This window comes from Dunckerocampus dactyliophorus, chromosome 1 (assembly GCF_027744805.1).
Source record: "Dunckerocampus dactyliophorus isolate RoL2022-P2 chromosome 1, RoL_Ddac_1.1, whole genome shotgun sequence".
NCBI lineage: Eukaryota > Metazoa > Chordata > Actinopteri > Syngnathiformes > Syngnathidae > Dunckerocampus > Dunckerocampus dactyliophorus.
The window spans coordinates 38,896,747-38,920,618 of record NC_072819.1 but is presented as its reverse complement, the minus strand read 5'-3'; the positions used below and the strand labels follow the sequence as shown (position 1 = coordinate 38,920,618).

Genomic DNA, 23,872 nt, shown 5'->3' with positions numbered 1-23,872 from the left:
TAACTATGTTAATGTGTTCCTTTACTACATACCGTTGTAAATTTGCGTACGTGGGGACTACTTTCAGGGAATAAACGTGGCGGACGTCAGTATGAAAGCTTGTTGTTGGTGCTTCGGTCGTGAGAAAAAAAAAACTAAGATGGCGGCTCGTCAAGAAAGATAGGATGGCTTGAAGGGAGAGATAGTGTATATCGGAAAATGATTGATAACAACACAACGGTTACTATTTGAGCCTGTAGTTAAGATTAAACGGATGCCTCGCGGCCACATTTTTGAACAGAGTGGAAGTACATGGAGAATTGAGGTAGCAAAGCGGGTAACTTTGCTAGCAGCAGTAGCTCGCCAGCGGCACCAAGCACAGCTGGCCCTCGTTAGCTAACCACCACCAGTCATCACAACAAGAGAGGAAGGAGCGCAGCCAGCAGCCCTATCATAGCCCGGGACATCGAGGTGTCTACGGGTCAGTCACTGGCACACGCCGAGAAAATGTAACATGTATGGATCTCGAAATGTTATTATTCTTTTGGTATATGACGATAAACCCATTCAGTTAACTCGCTATTACTTGCTTTTGGCGTTGACGCAAGTTAGCTCATCAGTGCCCATGTTTGCCTAATTCCCACAGCCGTGATGTTACCTTGTAGCTAACTAACGCTAAACAAGACCGTGGGAGGAGATGGGACTGGGCTGAGGAAATTGGAGGCCTTGATGCTAACGTTAGCTCTTTTGACACGGTTGCCTGGACAATAGAACAAATAGACTTAACTGATCTAAGTGGATAAAGACAAGACTTCACAGTCATTTGACAACGTAAAATGTCATCATTTTTATGACGTGCTTTGACCGGAACGGATAGTTTTATTTTGGTTTCCAAGTAGAGGAGCTAACAGTTGTCAACTAAGTCTCATTGACATTGATTTAAACTTCGTCGGCAATTACTTGTGAGTGGTTTTATTTCATTTATCGATAAACTGACGATTTGCTGCTATGATGTTACTTGAAAGCCTTTTAAATGCACTTACCAAGACACTTGCAAGTGATGCCTTTTTGGCCTTCTCTACCTTTTGAGTTCATGGCCTCCACGCCATTGTTTTGCTACAAGCTTACGCAGCATCAGTTTGTTTCAATTAAAGCCCAATTTGGGAAATAATACTTAGGGAAAGTAATTTTTGTAAATAAGCATCGCATTTCTCGACAGTACACATGTGCTGTTATTGATTTAAGTAGTGATACTATGTGGATGCATGGAAACTGATGAAGGATCTGTCTTGAAACCCCCCTCCATTATCAACCATGTTGATTGCCAGAGCAGTGCATTTGTTTTGTTGTGTCTGCAACTGGGGAGGAGGGATGGCCATGTTGAGGGCAATAACACTTCCTTGTGGTCTTGACGTATTTATTGTTGGAAATTGAGGTCGCTCCAGTTTCAAAGTTGCACAAACGCCTCCATTTTACGCTATCGTCACAGTGACACATTTGTCTCTCACCTCTGCATTGTAACACTGTCAACCTTGTATATTATACTGCTGGCAGCTGATGCAACTTAATGATTGATGCTTTGCAATAATAATGTAACACTAAATGTAGTTTGTTGTTGTAAGGTAACCATTAAACAATGTTTTTGTCAACATTTGTTTTGTCAGGGCAATGGAAGGGGAAGAGTTTATACCTCCTCCGGAGTGTCCAGTTTTTGAGCCATCATGGGACGAGTTCCAGGATCCTCTGGGTTACATTGCCAAGATACGTCCCATTGCAGAGAAGTCTGGAATCTGCAAGATTCGACCTCCACAAGTAAGTACTTCCTCATTTTTGCATCATGTTGAAAAAATGCTCAGTTCTCTGTTATGTTTGATAATGCTCATAGAGTACAGTTCATTAGCAACACAAATTATGGCCTTCAGTCAAACTTACCAGCCAATTATTTCAACGCTTCCATGTAATTTATAAATATATTTTAGTAGTTACGCTGCTTATCCAGTACAGAGGGTAATTTAGTCTCAAATGACGTGCCAAGAGGACAATGACCCTGGACAAGCAGCTAAGCAATCATAGGACTGCCACATTGGAATCTTATCTAGACTGATGTTTGCTGTAGTAGTTATGAGTTAATACATGTTTGGTCAGTTAATAATGTTGCGTGCGTCCACGTCTTTGCAAATTTGCGGATTTTTGGTAAAAAACAAATTCCTTTTGAAACACATCTAATTCACCCTAAGTCGAGAATAATTGATAAGTAGTGTCCACACAAAAGCAGTCTCAGGAGGCGTTGAACATTTTGCAATAATGTTGTTAGGACAGACTATATACAAAATGCAGATGGACATAAAACTGTTACATACAAAATGTGAGTTGTGGATATCAACGGTTTGTTAATGTTCTGGTAAATCAAGCATATTCAATGTGTTTGGGGGGAAAATAAGCTATGAAAATATTACAAAAATGAGTAGCTTGCAGCCAGAAAAGTCATTCATTGCTGTTTTCATCTTCCTCCTGCGGCTTCTTCAGTGTTGGAATTGAACAGCCTCATAATTCCTGCGTCACACACTTCGTCAGTCTGTCTCTGTCTTTTTGTCGCTCTGTGTCACTTTGTCTTGAGGCAAATTAGCCCTTAAGCTTGTGCTGTCCTCTTCATTACGCAGTAGTCCAGCCTTTCGAAACATTTTTTCACATTGCTCCATGCTGTCAAGATCCACCGGCAGACCTCGGCAAAAGTTGCTAGATCGCCTTTAACTTGAAAGCTGCATCATATGCATTTCTTTGTGTGTTTTTCATGATGAGGGTGTGTGCATGAAGCGCAAAATGACTGTTCTGAAGGATACTAGACGTCGCAAGATTAGAACGTGATCATAAATGAGCTGCATCACTGTCACAGGGTTTGAAACATGAGAAAGAAGTAGCGTCTTGTACACCGGAAATTACGGTAATATAACTGTAAAGTTGGTTTCCTCTCGGCAGCAGCTCTCTGTGACATACTACAGCTTTAATACGTGTCTGAGGCATACTTAGGGTTGTTTTAGTAAATATTTACGTACAGTACTACATTACCCAAAAGGCTTAGCCCTGCAGGGAGGAGGAGCGAGACACGTGTCAACATTTTTTTAAAATTGATAATTACTCTCCAGTTTTCACCATTAGCGAGTGGTTTCGGAATCGTAACACCCGCGGGATCTATTGTGTACCTGTAGGAAAGAAAGAGGGCCCATTTTAGTTGGTGGTGTAAATTACAGCCAACAGAAACCGTTTCTGGTTTCCAAATGTACCAACATTGAGGATGAGTGGATTTGTCGTGTAACTACTTCTATTGTAGGCAGTAAAATTGATGCAGTATAGTTTTTCCTGACAACAGCTTCATTAAATCTATTTTTTGTCGGATTGCAGATTTCTGTGACTTACGTTACTAGTACGGCTGTCAAAGTTAATGAGTTAATGGAAGTTTCCTTTAATGGCACTGTTTTTTGACACGCGATTAACATGCACACGTTTGACCCTCGGCCCACACCGTAGTTTGAGGAAGCATCGGTAACTGTAGCCACTAGCGGGAACATATATTGAGCAGAAATGGACAAAGAAAATGATATTTTGATTGGTGCATTTAGTTAGCTTCAAAGTCCTGGCAGATGGCTCTTGCAACAAGACCAAAGTTATCTCGGATGATGTCGCCTGCCAGAGACTGGAGCAGTGCGGGTATTGTTTTTATTGTCATAGGCAGTGGTACCTTGGCATATGAGTGTCCCAACTAGTCTTTTTGAGTGTTTTTTTAGATGCAAGCCGTCTCTCTGCTGATTTTTGCTTTGAACTGTGAGCTAAAATTTGGGTTACAGGCTGCAATTTACGGGCTGTCAATGTGACGACGACGACTGATGTAGAGAATGGCTGCAAATAGCATTAGCAGTGCTAGCCTTAGCATCGAACTAGCTAGTCACCGGGAAAGATTTTCAACACCTCAGTAAAACATATGTACATTATATCTATCTGTTTTATCTTATTTATTATGTATTGTGTAAAACTATGACAGGAACAAGATCAAATTAAAAGGACAAAATGAATACAGAGCCACCAGCATTACGAGTCCGGTGAACTTTGTCTTTCAGAGCGGTTGTGTAACACAAAATGTGCACATTAGCACTCAATATGGTCATCAAATCTTACCTTTATGCATTCCCACATAGTATCAGCATGTGGACCCAAATATGAGGTGAAAGAAAAAGGGGGAAAATGCAGTATAGTAGTCCATCTGTGCAGCGTGGGAGAGCATTAGAAGGTGCCTTCAAGGACCGTTAAAGTAGGACAAATCACCGCTCTCATTAAACATTCAAAAACTGGAGTATTTTTAACTAATAGTTACTGTACTTTAATCAAATATTTACTGTAATGCATTTATGTATTTTGACTATTTTAAAAGAGAAATGAAATTACATTGAGTTTGCAATTTTGACTAAATGTTAGTTTTATGAATATTGCCCTGCTCAAAGATAAAATGTGTTTTTAGGTATTTTCATTTGTGCATTTCATTAAGTAAAGGTGCATTGTGGCAAATATTGAATAATAGTTTCTGAATGTTCCTAAATAGACTTTTCTACTCAGAAAACATTTAGAATTTAAAACCAGTATCATAAATTTTACTTTGAGCTACCACCGTAATCATAATATCTTTGTGTCAGAGTGAGACATCTCAGTGTGTGAGGTCTCACTCGCTCACATTTTGTATTTGCTGAAACTTTGTGGGCGTGGTTAAGAACTAGTATGCTAATAATACAATAAAAATGATAATAAAAAATATGCTTTCTGACTGTATATTATAAATTAAATAATGGCCCATATTTCCAAAATTGATATCCCTTTATATCCAATTTGATGTAGTTGTCATTGTAGTTGCGTATCAAATCGTTTACCACAAAAAGATTTACATCCCTACTTATTTTAGACAAAAACTTATTTCAATCTGCGATTGTGATTAATTATGACTTAACTATGGATAAAATGCAAGTCAATATTTTAATCGATTGACAGCCCTAATGCAGGACTCTACCATGTCAAGTTATAAGTGTTGCTAAAAATGAGCTAAGTTAATGAGGGTGTGTAGAGCAGTTATTGCTGCTATTGTCTTTCCTTTTGCCAAGTGACCTAACATAATAATCTTGGTGATCTGGTGTAACCAGTCTAACAAAGTTTATCATTAATGGTTTTGTTATTTTGGGCTCATCCATGTGAAGATGAACAACATCCATCCATCCATCCATTTTTTATGCCGCTTCTCATTAGGGTCACGGGGGCATGCTGGAGCCTATCCCAGCAGACTTCGGGCGACAGGCGGGGTACACCCTCGACTGGTCGCCAGCCAATCTTAGGGCACATATAGACAACCAATCATTCTCACTATGCGTACATTCATAGCTATGGACAATTTAAGAGTCGCCAGTTAACCTAACATGCATGTTTTTGGAATGTGGGAGGAAACCGCAGTACCCGGAGAAAACCCTCGCACGCACGGGGAGAACATGCAAACTCCACACAGAAATGTCCAAGGGAGAATCGAACCCAGGTCTTCCCGATCTACAGACTGTGACTGTGTGGCCAACGATGCATAAATTGTAATTGAAAATTTTTTAAAATTGTGTTCTGCATTTCTCCACCTCTATGTAATGTGTTTCTATATTCACATTTCACTCCTGCCTTGTGGAATCCTGCTGACAGAGGCAGCTGCAGCTGAAGGATCTCTTGTGTAGATGAGCACACTGTAGTCTAACTGGTCATCAACCTATTTGAGCCCAAGATCTCTGGTCTTGTAAATATGTGTGCAATATATTGAAATATATATTGTATATATTTTTTAATTATACATATATTTTTATTTTGTAGTAAGGTTTTTCAAGTAAATTAAATAGTGATACATATTCAAAGCATTGTCTTTAAATACAAAGCTTTGTGTTATTGGTTGTTGGTGTCAACATTTCAGCTCTTTCTCATTGTGCCTTTTGCTCACTTGTTACCATTTTTGCAGTTTTTTTTAGGTTTTATTTAGTTTCTGCAGTGATGTAATGACAAATGAGCCATAGTCCGCAGATGGCCCCTAGCTCGCACTTTGGGCACCCCTCCTTTTGTGACTTTGTCGGGCTTGTGGCGTCGGCTCTATGAGCAAACTACAGCTCTTTTTGGCTTGTTGGCTCAGTGTCGTGGGCGAGCGATGGTGGTTGAGGGGACAGGGGCTGTGTTACAACAGTCAGTCCTAACAAGCCATGTTTTTTTTTTTTTTTTAGGTCCACATCTTTTATGGAGTAATATTTGTGCCTTCATTTTGAGGTAGCAAAGGCAGATTTTGAGACATTAACGCGCAATAACTACAGTTGTGTGAGCAGGCACATTGCTGTGCTCTGTCACGCTCTCTGTCTATCGCTAAGTCTCTCCACACTTGTGAACCCTGTGGGGCGAGCCGGTGTATGTGTGCTGGTACCTCCGGTCGAGTTTTGGAGACTGCGCTTCTGGCTGGAGCTTGCGGGTTGCGTGCCTGGAGAGCGGCAAGGCGTATGGGCGTGTTCAGTGGTCAAAATGCATGCCTGTCACTCTCTGGGAGAGGAGGGCGCTTTTGTAGTAATTACAGCTGTCAATTGATAAAAATATTTAATCACGATTAATCACATTTTGTCCATCCTTAACTCATATTTAATTACACATAATTATAATATTTTTATAGGCGATTATCTATAATATGTAGGGGTGTAATGGCACATTAAAATGTAATTACGGTTCAGTTTCTTGAAGTGTTAATTTCAGTTCAAAAAACGAAGAAAAAAAGACTTTTTATTAAAAAAAAAATGCAAACAGAACTTTTTTAAAATGAATAAAAGCGATCCATTTGAGTGATATTTCCAATAATTTAGACTGAATTTGTGTAAATAGAAAAATAATAATAATAATAAACTGTTGTATTTAAACATTGTGGCGAAATGTAATGGACATCCATCTTCTATACCGCTTCTCCTCATGAGGGTCGCGGGGTTATGCTGGAGCCTATCCCAGCTGACTTCGGGCGACAGGCGGGGTACACCCTGGACTGGTCGCCAGCCACATATAGACAAATAACCATTCACACTCGCATTCATACCTATGGACAATTTAGAGTCGCCAATTAACCTAACATGCATGTTTTTGGAATGTGGGAAGAAACCCAGGTCTTTCCGATCTCCAGATTGTGACTGTGTGGCCAACATGCTAACCACTAGACCACCGTGCGGCCCAATGTAATGGACAGTTAGTTAAATAGCTCTTTGGTGTGCGTGAAGTCCAACCATCTGTCATAAGTGAAATAGCAGACACGTGGTAGCTCGTTGATGACATCACTTTTAGCTTTTTCATCAAGTGCTCATATAACTTTCTTACTGACCTTATTAAGTGCTAATGTGCATATTTGTTTGGTACACAACCTCTCTGAAAAGTCCAGGCTCGTACTGGTGGATGGTGGATCTGTCTTCATTTCATGCTTTAAACTTGATGTTGTTCCTGTCTTGGTTTTACACAATACATAATAAATAAGATAAACTAGATCGCTATAATGTACATTAGTTTTACTGATGTGTTGATGACTACTCTTCAGCCATGGTCACATATTTACATAAGCCTCCAAATACGCTCTGTATAAATGACAATAAAAAAGAAATACTAGCAGTGCTTCAGTACCTTCTCTCTTCTCTCTGGCAAGTCAACGTACTCTGTGACAATTCCGATCACAGTGACAGATACAAATAACTTTGGTCTTGTGGTGAGAGCCATCTGCCAGGGCTTGGAAGCCAAATTTACCAATCAAAATAGCCTTTTCTTTGTCCATTTCTGCTCTATTTGTTCCCGCTTGTGGCTCCACAGCCGCTACTTCATTAAACTACGGTGTGGGCCGTGGGTCAAACAGGACATGGACACGTTAATCGCGGATTGGTGACCCTTGTCTTACATGTAATGAAGAGTTACAATGAGTAAAGAATTTCCAACCCTTCACATTTCTGCAAACACTGTGCTCATGACATTAATGTAGAATAGGAGTAGGTCAATAAATTAATAGTGACCAGTCAGCATTATGAACATTTTTTAATTTGTATTTTTTATTACTTGCTTAAAAATTATTATTTAAAAAATTGTACTGTGCAACATTGGGGTGTCACAAGATCTCGGGAGATTAAAACATGACAAGATTTCTTGTTCACTAAGGCACTAGGCCTGGGATGATTTAAAATAAATAAATAAAATCACACAATAAATGAAAATGAACTGGATAATTTTGCAGGCCTCGATGTATTGCCAACAGGCTGAAGAGTTCACTCTGCATTGGTTTCAGTACCTTGGTGCGTTTGTTCCATAGAACAACGGCAAGAGCCCTTCTGTCAGGTATACAGTCTCTTTCTTGATGGGTGGAGGCAGGTCCAGTAGCATACACACAGTGCATAAATGTGTAGCCTCGTGCGTGAGGAGCATTGTAAGGTAACACAGTAGAAATGTAATTATTAGATTGCAATATCGATCCATCCATCCATCTTCTATGCCACTTATCCTTGAGTCGTGGGAGAAGGCAATATATTGTCATATTTTTAATTGAAGTTTTTTTAAAAAGTAATGTTAAAATCTAGTCTCGTTCTCATAGAACCAATCTTGTGTATTTTCTTGTCTCGTGACATCCCTAGCAACTTACAAAAAAAAAATCTGATAATATGCCTAATATAAGTGTTTAACGATTCATTGGTGAGGAGCCTTGAACATTAAGATGTAGGCAGTGATGCAGAAATTAAAGTCTGTTTTGTGTTAATGCAGACATCCATGTTTAATATGATCTTGTCTCTAAATAGGACTGGCAACCACCATTTTCAGTGGAACTGGATACCTTCCGCTTTACACCACGCATCCAGAGACTTAATGAACTGGAGGTAAGCTGTTTTTTTCTCCTGATGATCTACATAGTTCATGATTTAAGTGATTGGAGTTGTTGTTCACGGTCTCCTTGATACTTTTTCCTTTAGGCGGAGACAAGAGTGAAGCTGAATTATTTAGACCGAATTGCCAGGTTTTGGGAGATTCAGGGTTCCTCCTTGAAAATCCCACACATTGAAAGACGCATTCTTGATCTTTTCAGTTTGTCAAAGGTGACCGCTCATTTCATTTTATCAAGCAATACCTATTTCAGAGCCTGTAGTTTTTTTCTTCATCTTTGGATTACTAAAATACTTTGGTGTTCCAGGTTGTGTCAGATGAAGGTGGTTTTGAGATGGTTTGTAAAGAGCGGCGTTGGGCTCGTGTAGCTCAGAGGCTTGGCTACCCGCCAGGCAAGAACATTGGTTCTTTGCTGCGCTCGCACTACGAGAGGATTGTCCACCCCTTTGAAACGTTCCAGTCTGGTGCCAGCTTGCCGGTATCTCTTAACACTGTCAAATATTTTTGATTTGCATTACCACTGATTATCACTTTATAGGTGGTTTCAACCTATGTGACCACAGTTAGATGTTGTCTACATTCAGCTTTTGTCTGGGTTGTAATTCCTAGCATTGCAAGCCAAAGCACTACGATGGTGAAGATGTGGATAAGGAGTACAAGCCCCACTCCATCCCACTGCGTCAGTCAGTCCAGCCATCCAAAATGAGCAGTTACGGGCGGCGAGCAAACCGCTGTCAGCCAGATGTAAGTGGAAGCACTTCTATTTCTTCTGATTTACATTGGAACACTGTTGTCGTAGTTGTGTATTGAACCTTTTTATAATTTCCTTTTTTTTTTTTTTTTTTTTTTTTTTTTAAAGATCACATTGACATTGCTTCCCCGTGCCTCTAAACTGGTTATGTATACCCGTTGGAAGTATTTTTATAAACTGACACCATACTAAAGTGTGACATTCACTTCACACACTATTTTCACAAGCAAACCTTCAGGCTGTTCTAACCTAGCAGACACAGGACTGAAAACACCCAAGTTCTCACCCCTGATTTAATAGTCTTGCTGCTTCTCATTATCTACCTTTTCAGGGATTTGAACCTGTCATTGAGTCTTAGTGGCCTTTTTACCCCCCAACTGAAGCTCACATTGGATATTGGTTGGACGTGAAATTGGTCTGTCTTCCATAAACATCATTGAAGTAATGATACAATAACCTAAAAGAAAAAGGTCATACTGTATATCTAAATACTTGACAGAAGGATTGTAAACCAATATGAGCAATGCATCTTGGGAAATGTTAAATCTTAAAACTATTATGATTTTGGGCATGTCAGTCCACAGTCTCTCATCCTTGTTCTTTTGGGTTGAGATATCTGGATTGCAAATACCAAAGTCACCAATATGTTTGCATCCAAAAACTATCCTGTGGGTGCCTCCCTTCACACCCAATGGAAGACTCGTCTCCTGTTTCACATTCATTTTGTCCCCTGACTGAAGATGTGTTGCAACAGTTAGATGGTAGTCCATCATCAATTGCTGATGTTTCTGTTGATGTTAACTTCTTTTTTTTTTTTCTCAGCAAATGCCTGTGTTGATTACAGCGTGTGTCTCTCATATGCAATTGTGCACTACGTGCATCCCAGCTTGTTTCTTTCCTATCCTGCAGTGCTCTATGCCTTAACCTGCAAGTGTTGCTCTTTATTTCATTCCTTGTTGTTTTTCTTTTCTTTCATGACCATCCATTTACATGTGCATGTTCATTTGCTGATGTCCACATAGTAAGGAATGTTGTTTTTACGTATATATTGCTGTGCAGACAGTACAACTGGAAGAATCATTCTAATAACATGTCATATTGTCCCGTATATAAGACAACCTCATTTTCAAGAGTCAGCTATTTTTTTGTTTTTTAATCATGTAATCTAGGCTTGCACCTATCTAATATTTTTGTAATCGGGTATTCTAATGAAAATTCTTCCGATCTTGAGTAATTCGATGGAACATTTGTGCTTGTGCTTATAAATACACGAGAAAATAAGACATATCACCTAATAATGAATGATCAATTGGTTTCATTTTTTTAGATAAGTTTTGTTTCTTAAATTGACATTGTGAATCGGAACAAACTATTTATCCACCATGCTCAGTGGGCGCATGTCTTGGACTATCGACACTCTGTGTCATTGCAGGCATTTTCCAAAATCAAAAAAGTTCATTTTATTTGGTAACCACTGTGTAATATTACATGCTGTTGTTCCCCATCCATGCAGAAGGTAAAGGTCTAAGCCCAACGCTAGATGTTTTTTCTTTCTTAAATAAGCAAGAGGAGGCTCGTAATGGAAGGTGTGGTAGGGCCAATCTGAACCTAAAAGTCCAGGGCTGAATTTTTGTCCCAGTCCACCCCTGGTGTGGTATGCCCGACTCAGAAGCTCAGATCCAGGAGCAGCTTTTCTCTGTGGCTATTTCTGGCTATTAACGTTTTTGCTGCATAACAGATGTGATAATGGGCATGCACTCATTGTCTTTCACCCACATATTCACAAACCCTCCTGTCAAACTCGCGACTGGAAGCGTTTGTGGACCACAGTATGCCTTTTTCTGGCTTTTTTTCATCTCTGTACGGTACCCACTGCAATATCATATATGATATTATCATATGTTATTGGATGCTCAACAGTTGATCTGCTTCATTTATTGCCAATATCTTAAAATTTGCATAATAGCATCTCCTGTTTTGTGTTAACTTGCTGACCTTTGAGAAACTTTTTTTCTCCTGAGTGGGCTGCTGTATAACCAATTGACTAGTGGTGTGTATCAGGAAGATCTTGCTTGGTGAGAAGTCGTTTAGTGCCACCTCCTGGTTTGGATGTATATATCTTGTCATCTATTATAAGACGACCTGCATTTTTTGGAATTTTTTTCTAGGGAAAAAGTGCCATCTTATATTAGGGTTCAATACTAGGATTTGTAATGGTACATGTATTCGTAATTTTCAGTGAGGAATCTTTGGTTTGGTACAGAGATATACTGATTTCCTGCACGGTACACATTAAAACCGAAAGACAGGAAGTGTTCTTAGGGCACTGAAGATGTGATGTACTTCCACAAAAGCCAGTGTGCCTAAAAGCAGATGCAAACAGTGCAGCCCATTCTTTGGCTAGCAAGTCATGGCTGGTGACAGTGTTAAGATGCTAGCTCTTGGAGACTCTTCCATCGTTGGTCTATTTGTGAACACTTGACCTTCCCGATGAAATATGTAAACGGACAAATACAAGTTCATAAGACAAATGCTGCCAGCATTGTTCAGTAGAGATGGGAATGGGCTAGCTGGAACAATTAATATCACACTACAGGCAGAAAGGAACTTGAATTTCCTAAAAAGAATTAACTGTTCAAACTTCTACTGTTGCACTTGTCTGCATCGTTGCACTTTTCTAAAAAAAAAAAAAAAAAAAAAAAAAAAAAAAGAACCACCAGCATTGTGTGGCGTATTTTCAGCCTGCAGTTTGATTTTGATTGGCCCTTGGCATATTCTACAAATAAAATTCAGTTTAAATTAACCATATTAGATATTAAACTATTTTGCTTTGCCACCTGTAGTAAAGATTATAGTGTATAGTTTATCATACAGTATATTGACCTACATTGGATTGACTTTAGCATCTTTAATGGACAAAATATATAAAAGTGCTAACTAAAAATTGTGTGTCGTATTTTCAGCCTTTAGTTTGATTTTGATTGGCCCTTGGCATATTCTACAAATAAAATTCAGTTTAAATTAACCATATTAGATATTAAACTAATTTGCTTTGCCACCTGTAGTAAAGATTATAGAGTACAGTTTATCATACAGTATATTGACCTACATTGGATTGACTTTAGCATCTTTAATGGACAATATATATAAAAGTGCCCCCCCCCCATGCGCAATTGGTGGCTAACTAAATACTTTTTTTTTTGCCCCACTGTGTGTGTGTGTGTATATATATTATAATATAACATAATTTTATTTTTACCGTGAGCCCTTCAGGATTTATTTTCAGTGGGTTTAACTCCTTTTGAACACTTGTATAATTTAGTGGACGTTTTTAGACTGTAATTAGGAAATAATAGGTCTAACTGACTTGTGACAATTAAAAATAGAAAGAGTTGAGTAATGCAATTTTCCCCTTGACTACGGGTTTTATTTTTATCTTCTTTTTCCTCTTCTCCTTAAATGTCCTTTCCTCCTGGCTTAGTTTATTGTTGCTGTTATTGTGTTCCCCCTGCAGGGTCCAGAGGATCCGAATCCCCATCCTCTCACCACTGGCTCTCAACTCATCTCAGCGGTACTGCCTCTTGAGCATATTAGCTCATCCTCAGCCCATACGCTCTTCTGACTTATTTCCCTTCCCTGCTGCACCCTTTTGACATCTACATGCGTTTTTTTGTATTGAAACTAACCACTTGAGCATGTTCATTAACATGCAATGATGTTAGTATTTCTACTATTGGGTTTGGCTACCACACTTCATATGGGTGTTTTTGATAAGTTGGCATACATACAAGTCACAATGATATAATTGGTAGAATGAGTTTTAACATACCGGTACTGTTTTTTTCAGAGATTTTCCAACCTAATTTGCAGACAGACAGTGTGGTAGTGGATTTTCAGGACTATAATCAGATAATAGTTTATTAGTGATTATATAATTAATGACTGCCTGGTGGTGTTTCATGAAATGATGTGTGTCACTTTGCATCCACACCCATCCTTCATATTCAAATGAGCTATGAATAGCACGGAAGATTCATTTTATGCCTAGGTTGGGTTTCTGGTGTTCTCCTGCCTTCTCACATGTTGTTGTAGGATTTTGCTTGGCTTGATATGCTTTGTCGCTGGTCAGTGCTGCTCTGAATCTCGTGGAGTTGTATTGGTATTTGTGTTGTCACTGCAGTGCCAAACCGTTAAAAGTTGCATGCATTCTGAGTGAACGCAAGATGGTTTCATTTCATTGACTTTGATTTTGAATGAATAATGGTCTAATTTGCCGAAACAAGTCAGACTCCTGTTCACCGATACTGTTCCACTCCAGATCTGTAAGGACAGTACTGAATATTACAATGAGTGTAAGGTGTCATACTCATGCACAGCATCCTGTTTCTCCCCTCCCCCATTGCATTTATATTTGGTGAGGAAAAGTGTATCCCTCATCCACATAATTGTCCTTCACGTCACCAAAACTTAACTGGTTCTTTTTTTAGTTGTGTAGTTTTTGCAAAATTCTGCTAACTAACCAACAAACTAGTGGAAATGAATATCTACACAGTCTAATCCAGGCATTGTAATGTTATTTAATTTTTTTGTTTGTTATAGACACTGTATTTTTAGAGGTGTCAAAGGTGAAATAGTTTATTATATTTGTGATTTAATTTAGGCAGTTTAATGGCTATTTTATTTTTAAAATATTTTTCCGGAGGGAAGCTCTCTGTCATTCATCTTAATGAATCATTGCAGCGCCCTGGCAGCCACGGCCAATGAAATGCTTTGCTGGGAAACCGTGCATGATGGGAAGCCGTTAAAATCGTTTTGTTTTTTTTTAAATTCTAAACTCTTATTGGTACTTGTCTTATATTTCTTACATACCTTTTGAGTGTTAAGTTGCTGTGTAATGATTTTAGCGTTCCTTCTTATTGTTTGAGTAATGACCTCCTGCGATTTCCGATGGGTTGCCAAGCTTGTTGTGAGTTCCCTTTATAGCTTGTGATTGGCCCCTGCCAAAGAAAGAGCTACCATTTTCTTAAACTTTTAGTAGTAGCTCTGAAGTAAAGTAGATGTTGTGAGATTAGAACATATGGTGTGGCCATAAATTAGCCACACTGCTGTATAAGCTGCAGGGTTCAAAGTTTAAGAAAAAACTAGCGGCTTATACACCGGAAATTACAGTAATAATTTTTAATGATAATTTGTGAACAGTTTAAAGCATAATGCCTAGGTCATGCATGCAAAGTTATAAAATATTTCAAAATGTACTTTCCTTGTTTTGTGACTTGGTTAAATTTAAAAAAAAAAGTCTTTGTCCAGTCCTATTTTGTCATTGTAGCTTTCTTAAGATTCATGTTAAAATATCGTCTTGTCTCGTTCTTGTGAACCCAAATATCGTGTATCGTCTCGTTTCATCTTTTGAGTGTATCATGACACTGCTACTATAAGAACATAAGTGGTGATTTCATGCAAAGTGGTCTGTTAATATTTGGTGTTATATTCTAGATGTATGGTTGTTGATTCTGGTGAATGTTTATTTTGGTGTTGGGTCATAACCTTGGAGCTTTCCTTACTTTCTAACCTAGCTAGAATAACCCCTTCTAGTGATGCATTGGTTATCAACTTTATATATATTAGGTTTGTTCTGCTTTTGGTACCTTGCTTGTTTGCTTTGGAAAGCAGTGTCACTGAGTCTATTATTTCATGACGATCATGTGCTTTAATTCACAGCCTGAACCTACCGAGGAAGACATAGAGAAGAACCCAGAGTTGAAGAAGCTGCAGATCTATGGCGCAGGACCCAAGATGATGGGACTTGGACTCGTGGCACGTGACAGAGGCATTAGGAAGAAGGGTAAGCGATGTAAGGTCTGGTACCGAATACAATCAGCTCAATAGGATTTTGACTTTTGATGGACAGTAAGTCCTGTAATGACCCACCTTAACTATGTTCTACTAGATGAACTGCCTCAAACTGTGACCATCAAGGACAATATAGCATCTGCTCCCACTGACACTTCTGTCAAAGAGCCTCTTGATACACCAGGAAGAGAGTGTGAGAGCTCTTCTGCTCCCCATCTGCCTCCCTCCAGTATCACAGTAAAGGCAGAGGTCAAAACGGAAATTAAGGTAGAGGTCATGACTGAAGTGAAGAAAGAAGAATCGGAGGACCGTCAGAAAGAAAGTGATCAACATATTACAGATGGTCCGTGCACCAAAATGACGATGAGGCTACGGCGCAATCTCAACAACATGCAGTGTGTAAGTAAACAAATAGATCCATCCAGATACAAGTCAGACTTGGAATGCTATGATTTTTTTGGTAAACGTGCAACTTCCAAAGTCAAACACAAGCCATTTGTGACCTTCAAAGATGTTTTTCCCTAAAACCCTTTTTACCCAAATTTTTACAAACATTTTGGACAAACACCAAATTTTGCAACTGGACAACTGGAGCATTCAAACTTTATACCACTACATTATATGTGGTATTGTAGTAGTTTGTTTTTTTAAAGGCTTTGCTTAAAAATCACCTACTTACCTCTGAAATAACTACTGTCACAGGTGGATTCCTTTGTATGTCGGATGTGTGGTCGTGGAGATGATGATGAGAAACTCTTGCTGTGCGATGGCTGTGATGACAACTACCACACATTCTGTCTACTGCCCCCACTCACTGATCCGCCCAAAGGCAACTGGCGATGCCCAAAGTGTGTTGCAGAAGTAAGTTTTACCATTCAAAATAACATTTTTCTGTCTGTAAAGTTTGCCCGAACATACAAGACTCATTCCTTTTGGGTTTCCTTATATGCAGGAGTGCAAAAAGCCTTCAGAAGCATTTGGATTTGAGCAAGCAACTAGAGAGTACAGTTTGCAGAGTTTTGGAGAGATGGCTGATGCATTTAAAGCAGATTACTTCAACATGCCTGTCCATGTAAGCAAACTCCCAATCCATTATAAAGCACAGCTCTGCTTTATAGACATGAAGATGGAGACATCTTTTGCTGGTCCTCTGTGCAGATGGTTCCCACTGAACTTGTAGAGAGGGAGTTCTGGAGGTTGGTCAGCAGCATAGAGGAGGATGTGACTGTCGAGTATGGAGCAGACATCCACTCCAAAGAGTTTGGCAGCGGCTTCCCCATGAACACAGGAAAGAGGAGTCTGACAAAAGAAGAAGAGGTGTGCCTACTTGTGATTATGACATGTTTGCGATAGAGCACTCACATGGTCCTACTCAGACACATTCAAAAGCAAATTAAAAAAGGGTCTGATCTGCGAATATTCAAGCTAGGGCAACATTTGCAATCAAACTATACAGATATACAAGAAATGAAAAGGATTATGCAAAAGACAATTCAGCCAAAGTCAAGACAACATTAAAAGGTTTCAGCAATGTAGAAATCAGGCATTTCTATTGTGGAGATGCAAAGTGCAGCCATGATAAAATTGACTTTTTTTCTCCATAACTAGCTGCTACAACTGGACAGATGACTTGTTATAAAGGCATCTTACTGCTCAGTTTATCTATAATCGACAGCACACTCGATCGCACCCAGGCCGCAGCAAAATTGGAAGAGGTGGTCTAGGGCCCGGCACGAGTCCATGCACATGTAGCATAGTGGAGTCATAGAATGACTGTATTGCATCTCTCACAGCAGATTATTTAATGATAACTTCATAGAAATAAAACAGATGGAAAATTATCCAAAAGTGAAATGCAGAGCACACTGCTCCTGCATTTATGTGCGTAATAAAGACAAGTAATTTAATTGATCTGCTCTCGCAATTGACAGTGCCAACCTTTTACAAAATTATTTGAATGACATAAGATAAATTGTAGTAATACAGCAGAATAGAATGTATCATTTAATTAATTTGATTGCCCCTCTTGTGTGTAATTGACATTATCAGCCTTGTACAAAATAATCAGAACAACTCCAAATAAGTCTGGAAATCTCACAAACTCAGAAAAATTTTAGTAAAACAGTAGAACTTGAAGTGATGGGACAAGGAAACGGGCCATGGCACAGTGTGAGGCCATTGGCCACCAGAATGGCGGGGCAATCTTGTCAAAGTCCAGTGCGCAACAAATGACTTTCTATGAGTACACCCTTTGAGTCACATTTCCAGGCACAGGAAAAGGTAATCATTGTTGTTGAGAAATTACTCGAGGGGTGCTAAGAGATCTCAAGAGATTAAAATGTGATGATATTTATCATTTAGAGAGTAACTGAAAATTTACACTGTCAATGTGATGGTATGTCTGCCCAACATGTCCTTTAATTTTTAAACTAAAATACAAAATAAATAAATTCCATATGCTACCTGTCCCAATGAAGGCTTGAAGAATGAATGAATGAGTGTGGGGTATATTCTCAACCCTGAAGAAGTTTGAAACAAACTTGAGAAAAAAAAATTATGAGTAAAAACTGAAGAGAAGTGTGTGCACGGTAAACAACATATTAAGTCTAGACAAACAGAAAATGTGTTGTGATGTGTATGTGAATAATGACACAACTTGTGCGCCTGTCAGGACTACGCCCGCTGTGGTTGGAACTTGAACGTGATGCCTGTGCTGGAGCAGTCTCTCCTGTGCCACATTAATGGAGATATCTCCGGCATGAAGGTGCCCTGGCTTTATGTCGGCATGGTCTTCTCAGCTTTTTGCTGGCACATTGAGGACCATTGGAGCTACTCAATCAACTACCTGCACTGGTACAGAAGGCACTTTGTTTCTGAATAGTTCTGGATGTTGTATATTAACTAGAATGCAGCTTTAAAAAGTCTTTCTGATCATCTTTAGGGGTGAGCCCAAGACCTGGTATGGGGTTCCTTCTGTGGCTGCTGAGAGACTTGAGGAGGTGATGAAGAAACTTACACCAGAGTTGTTTGAGTACCAGCCAGACCTCTTGCACCAGTTGGTCACCATCATGAACCCAAACATTCTCATGGCACATGGTGTACCGGTATGTGTCAACACACATGCTCGCAGCACAAATAATGTTTGCTCAAAGTAATTACCTGTGTGATTTATTTTTTTTGCAGGTTGTACGCACCAACCAATGTGCTGGTGAGTTTGTCATCACCTTCCCTAGAGCCTACCACAGTGGCTTCAATCAGGGATATAACTTTGCAGAAGCAGTCAACTTCTGTACTGCAGATTGGGTAAGTGTCCAAATTCTGTCTGATGCTCTTGTATACAAGCAAGATGACAACCGCTGTTTTTCTTGTTGCAGTTGCCTGCTGGTCGTTCCTGCATTGAGCATTATCGACGTCTGCGAAGATATTGTGTGTTTTCCCACGAAGAACTCACCTGTAAAATGGCAGCCAGTCCAGAGAAACTGGATCTTAATCTAGCTGCAGCAACACACCGGGAAATGTTTATTATTGTTCAAGAAGAGAGAAAACTGCGGAAAGCTCTCATGGAAAGGGTGAGAGACATTTTCTGTATTCATTTCTGCTGTGTTCCTTTTGTGTGTCTGGTTTGCATCGGATAGTCAAACTCTAAAATGTGCTTTGCAACCAGGGCATCACCGAAGCTGAGCGTGAGGCTTTTGAGCTGTTACCAGATGACGAGCGACAGTGTGACAAATGCAAGACAACATGTTTCCTCTCAGCACTTGCCTGCTCAAACTGCCCTGAGCGTTTGGTGTGTCTGTATCACACTCAGGACTTGTGCAACTGCCCCACTGCTAAACTTTACCTCAGGTAATCACCTCTTGCTTACTGTATATACTGTGCTCAGTATTTGTCCCTTGATACCTGGGACATTTGCCATATATATATATATATATATATATAAAATCCCCTCTGTATTCTGTTATTACAATGTATAACGGCTTGAAACATTAACATTTTTCTCTTTACAGGTACAGATATACTTTGGATGAGTTGTTGGCCATGTTGCACCGATTAAAGGTTCGCTCAGAGTCCTTTGATTCATGGGCCAACAGGGTAAAAGAGGCTCTTGAGCAAGAGGAAGGAAACAAGATAGGTAAAAAAAAAAATAAAATAAAACATCTTAATGTAGAGAGTTGAATTTCAACTGAGCCATTTGGTATTTAAATCCCAGGAATTGATTACTTGGAGATGCTGAAGACAGAAGCAGCAGAAAGGAAGTTTCCTGACAACGAACTTCTACGAAAACTTAACACTGTTCTCAAAGACATAGAGCAGTGCCAAAAGAAGAGCACCGAACTCCTCACTAACTCAAAGACCAGGTAGGATGGAGGAAGCGTAACATATGTGCTAATTGGTCATATCAGAGCATTCACACAATGCTGTCTTTTAGTGAAGCTAAAATGACTTTGGCGGAGCTGAAATCATTGATAGACATGATGCAAAACCTGCCGTGTGTGATGGGTCAGCTGGAGGAAGTGCAGGTAAGAACCAGATCTTGTGACTATTCATAGAAGAATCAAAAAAAAATTTCTGCAACCATTTTCTCCATGTTTTAAGGCGGTTTTGCAGACAGTGAGTGATTACCAGAGCCGAGCTCAGGAGCTCGTCAACGAGCGTGACTGGAGAAAGGCATCTCCACCTACAGAGCCGTTACAGATGTTATTGGAGCAGGGAAATGAGATGCCTGTTGTGGTGCCAGAGTGTAGTTTACTCCAGGGCCTTCAAGAGCAGGGACACTGGTTGGCAGAGGTCAGGCGCACCTTAGGCACAGAGGGAGGCGAGAGGCAGGAGGTAACATTGGCAGTGTTGAGAAACCTGTTGGAAGCGGGCTGCAGCGTGCCTCAGAGTGCGTCTGTGGAGACTGCCATGGCAGAGCTACAGGAGCTGCTGACAATTGCAGAACGTTGGGAGGAGAAGGCACAGATCTGTCTTGAACAAAGGTACAACACAAAGACAAATGGACAGGGGCAACCTGTCAACCTTGTTCTAAAGTTATTTGTCTTCTAGACAAAAACACCCTCTCTCAACCCTGGAGGCAATTGTAAACGAAGCCCAGCTTATACCAGTGAAGCTGCCCAACATTCAAACTTTACAGGGCTGTCTGAGCCGTGCACGTGCTTGGGTAACAGACCTTGAAGAAATCCAGGTAAAACATACCTCTGTTGTCTCTTAAAGTGGCTGCTGTGATTCATACTAGTGTCAAAATGACAAGAATTATCATGGACTTTTTGTAGAATGGGGAGCATTACCCATGTCTGGATGACCTGGAGGGTTTGGTGGCTATTGGAAGGGATCTGCCTGTCTTCATGGAGGAGCTGCGACAACTGGAGCTGCAAGTGGCCAGCGCTCACTCTTGGCGCGACAAGGCCACGAAGACCTTCCTGAAGAAGAGCAGTCAGCACAGTCTGCTTGAGGTGCACTAACAGTTGTCTGCTTAGTCATTCAAGTCACCTATCACAACGTAGTAATCTGGATGTGGTAACTTTTTATGAAGGAATCTAAAAACGTCATTTTTTTTCCTTGCAGGTGTTGTGTCCATGTGCTAAAAGGAGACACGATGAGACAGAGCCATTAGATGACCCATTAGATGACTGTGATACCAACACTCTGGGCCTCTCTGCTCAGGACCTTAGAGACCCCGCAGCTATTGTGAGTTTGCATGTCATAATTTTAAGACTGACCTCTACTGATGAGGTTTTTCTTAGGTGTGATGCAGTGTGTGCCTCTTGTCCCTAGGCGATGGCGTTCAAAGAAGGGGAACACCGTGAGAAAGAGGCACTACTGAGGTTACAGAAAGTCAACATGGGAAAGACTGGACTTAATACAGAAAGTTACAAGGAGGAGAAGGGGACCATGGATGACACCATGGAAACAGATTCATCCATCCAATCTGAAAACTCTGTCAAAGAGAATGGCAACCATACTGGTAGCATCCCTGCTCAGTCAGTTTGTGTGTGTGGCACTCAGCCTCGCAGGCCTCAATTGCGCTGCCACCTTTGTAAGGACTGGTTCCACTGTGGCTGTGTCCCGTTCCCTTCTCTGCTGCCCTCGTCTGGATCACCAAGTAACCTACATTGCTGGTGGGAGTGGGACTCGCGCTTCTTGTGTCCGCGGTGCCAGCGGTCACGGCGCCCTCGCCTGGAGACTATCCTGGCTTTACTTGTAGCTTTGCAGAGGCTGCCAGTGCGTCTGCCCGAAGGAGAGGCGTTGCAGTGTCTCACAGAGAGAGCTATCACTTGGCAGGGTCGCGCCAAAGAAGCACTGGAGATCCCTGAATTGCAGCAGGCCCTTCAGACGCTGCAAGAACTCAAAGAGACTCTTCATTCTGAGGAAGACGTGCAAAAGGAGGCAGAAGCGAGTTCAGTGATTGTTTTGTCTGACTCGGAAGGAGGGGAAGGTGAGGATGGTATCATTGATCTGACCGAAGATTCACCTAAAAAGAAAACCAAGGAAACCAATGGCACTCAGGTAATAAAGGTGAACGTGTACTATAAATCATTCAGAAATTTTAAGCTCCACTGAGAATAACATGAAATATACAGTTTAATAGGTACAAATGCAAAAGAACTCATCTAAAATAGTTATGATGAAAAATGACTTCTATTTGCCTGATGTGATGCTTATTTGCCCGAAGGCTGCTTGTGAGAACGGAATCAGCAAAAACTGTAGTGTCACTGGTATGTTGGCAAGTTTATATTTTCAATTACGTAAGGCAAGTCACTGTTACTAACCAACCCTGTTTCCTCTGCATGCTCAGGTGTGGGCGCTCTTCTGCCCCTGCTGCCTCAGCTCAAAGGCCAGGTGGTGCAGCTTTCCTCGGCTACAAAGGAGCGACTGGAGCAGCTGCAGCTGGAAGGCGACCTTCTTGAAGTTTCTTTGGACCAGATGCACATCATCAGCAGAGTCCTGCAAGCCGCCTCCAATCCACCCATTACAACACTGCACACACTAATTCAGGTCAGCCTGTATATCCATATTTGGTAATGCATTATTGCACTTTAGCTAGAAGACTTATTTTAGATGGTTCAATATGGCTGGTCAACATGAGCTGCTTCTTTTCCAACCCTCTCGTCCTCTGTGGCTCCCATAGATTGAACTTGAAGAGCAGAGGCGAAGCAGCCGAGGACGTGCTAAAGACTCCAAGAGGAAAAGAAAGAGCCACCGAGGAGGAAGTGGGGAAGGGACTGGAGCGGTGCCACTGGATGAATCCGACCCCAAGAAATCCTGCCCCCTAAGCCTCGGCCCCACCCCTGACCCACCTTCCCAGGTACATACAGAGGTACGGCTGTCCTTTTTGGGGTTCATTTTTTTCTCATTTCATACGTTTAATCTACACTGACACTGAAAAGAGATTCATTCAAACTTTTTTGTTTTTTTCTACACCCCACAGAGTCTGTGACGGTGGATGCTGGATCTGCCAAAGCTACTGAGGGGGCAGAGATTCACTGCCAGGAAAAAAAGTTGCAGGACATCCCGGTCCTCTCCTCAGTTCCCACCTAATCCCTCAATCATGCAGACATCTTAGAACAAAGACTCTTCTACACTCCAGTTTCACTCAAACTCATCACATCAAAGCCCTGATTTTTTTGTCAACCCTGACAAAATTCCACTCCACTTTCCCTGGGCCCCACTCACCTGTCATCTGTTAAGACTGTTGGATCATGTGGGACTTCTGTGATAGCAGTGTGTTTGGTCTAGAATTGTCCCTGAGGTAAGTTGGTATGCTTTGTTACCCCCACTGTATTTAAGTACTTTGAGTGGAAGCCCCACGAGCACCAGCTGCTGCAGGTTCATTTCTTGAGCTCACAGTGTTGAAGTTGGTGGATAAGCTATTGAATTTTGTTTGGTTCTGTTGGGCCAGCGGAACCATGACAACTTGTATTTTTTTTTTTAGGTGTACTGAATCTTGTTCAGTTTTGTTCCAAGAGGACACAAGATTATGAATAAACTGATGACATTTTGGGAAGTGTTTAAAACAGGCATTAATGTTTTTGGTGCTACTTTCCCAAAATGGATGTTTTTTCCCCCCCAACTGGCACTGTCTGACCTTCCAAGTTCCAGTGCCGATGTCTGTTATCCTCAGTTCCACTTTTCTCCCCCTCATCTGCAAAATAAGATAACTTTATGGTAACTCACTTTGTCACAGTTAATTTTATTTCCCTGTTTCAAACAATATTATTATTATTATTATTGCAGAGACACACTGTTGTCATGTTTGTGTATAAACGTTTTATTTTAATGTTGCCTTTGTTTCTTTTCACTCTTGGTAGAAAAATAAAGGTTTAGAATTGTTTAGAAAAACATGACTCTTTCCTTTTAACA

General features: G+C 40.5%; 1 protein-coding gene across 4 annotated transcripts; it reads left to right on the top strand.

The window, feature by feature from the left end:
• Positions 1–116: 116 nt before the first annotated feature.
• Positions 117–23,844, top strand: kdm5c (lysine (K)-specific demethylase 5C). Of its 4 annotated transcripts, none has more exons than XM_054772472.1 (29): positions 117–460; positions 1,644–1,791; positions 8,829–8,906; positions 9,000–9,122; positions 9,218–9,388; positions 9,520–9,654; positions 13,176–13,232; positions 15,380–15,503; positions 15,609–15,910; positions 16,214–16,372; positions 16,464–16,583; positions 16,670–16,828; positions 18,183–18,364; positions 18,453–18,615; positions 18,695–18,814; positions 18,886–19,080; positions 19,176–19,357; positions 19,519–19,643; positions 19,722–19,869; positions 19,941–20,031; positions 20,108–20,490; positions 20,558–20,696; positions 20,785–20,964; positions 21,077–21,199; positions 21,287–22,018; positions 22,185–22,227; positions 22,308–22,507; positions 22,641–22,829; positions 22,941–23,844. In XM_054772472.1, exons 2-29 carry the CDS (start codon positions 1,648–1,650, stop codon positions 22,947–22,949), a joined length of 4,776 nt encoding a protein of 1,591 aa, XP_054628447.1. In that variant the 5' UTR covers positions 117–460; positions 1,644–1,647; the 3' UTR covers positions 22,950–23,844. The 4 variants fall into 4 exon arrangements, with proteins under 4 accessions (XP_054628447.1, XP_054628456.1, XP_054628439.1 ...); XM_054772481.1 differs by having other exon boundaries at positions 117–495; positions 22,641–22,817; XM_054772464.1 differs by having other exon boundaries at positions 117–495.
• Positions 23,845–23,872: the final 28 nt, after the last annotated feature.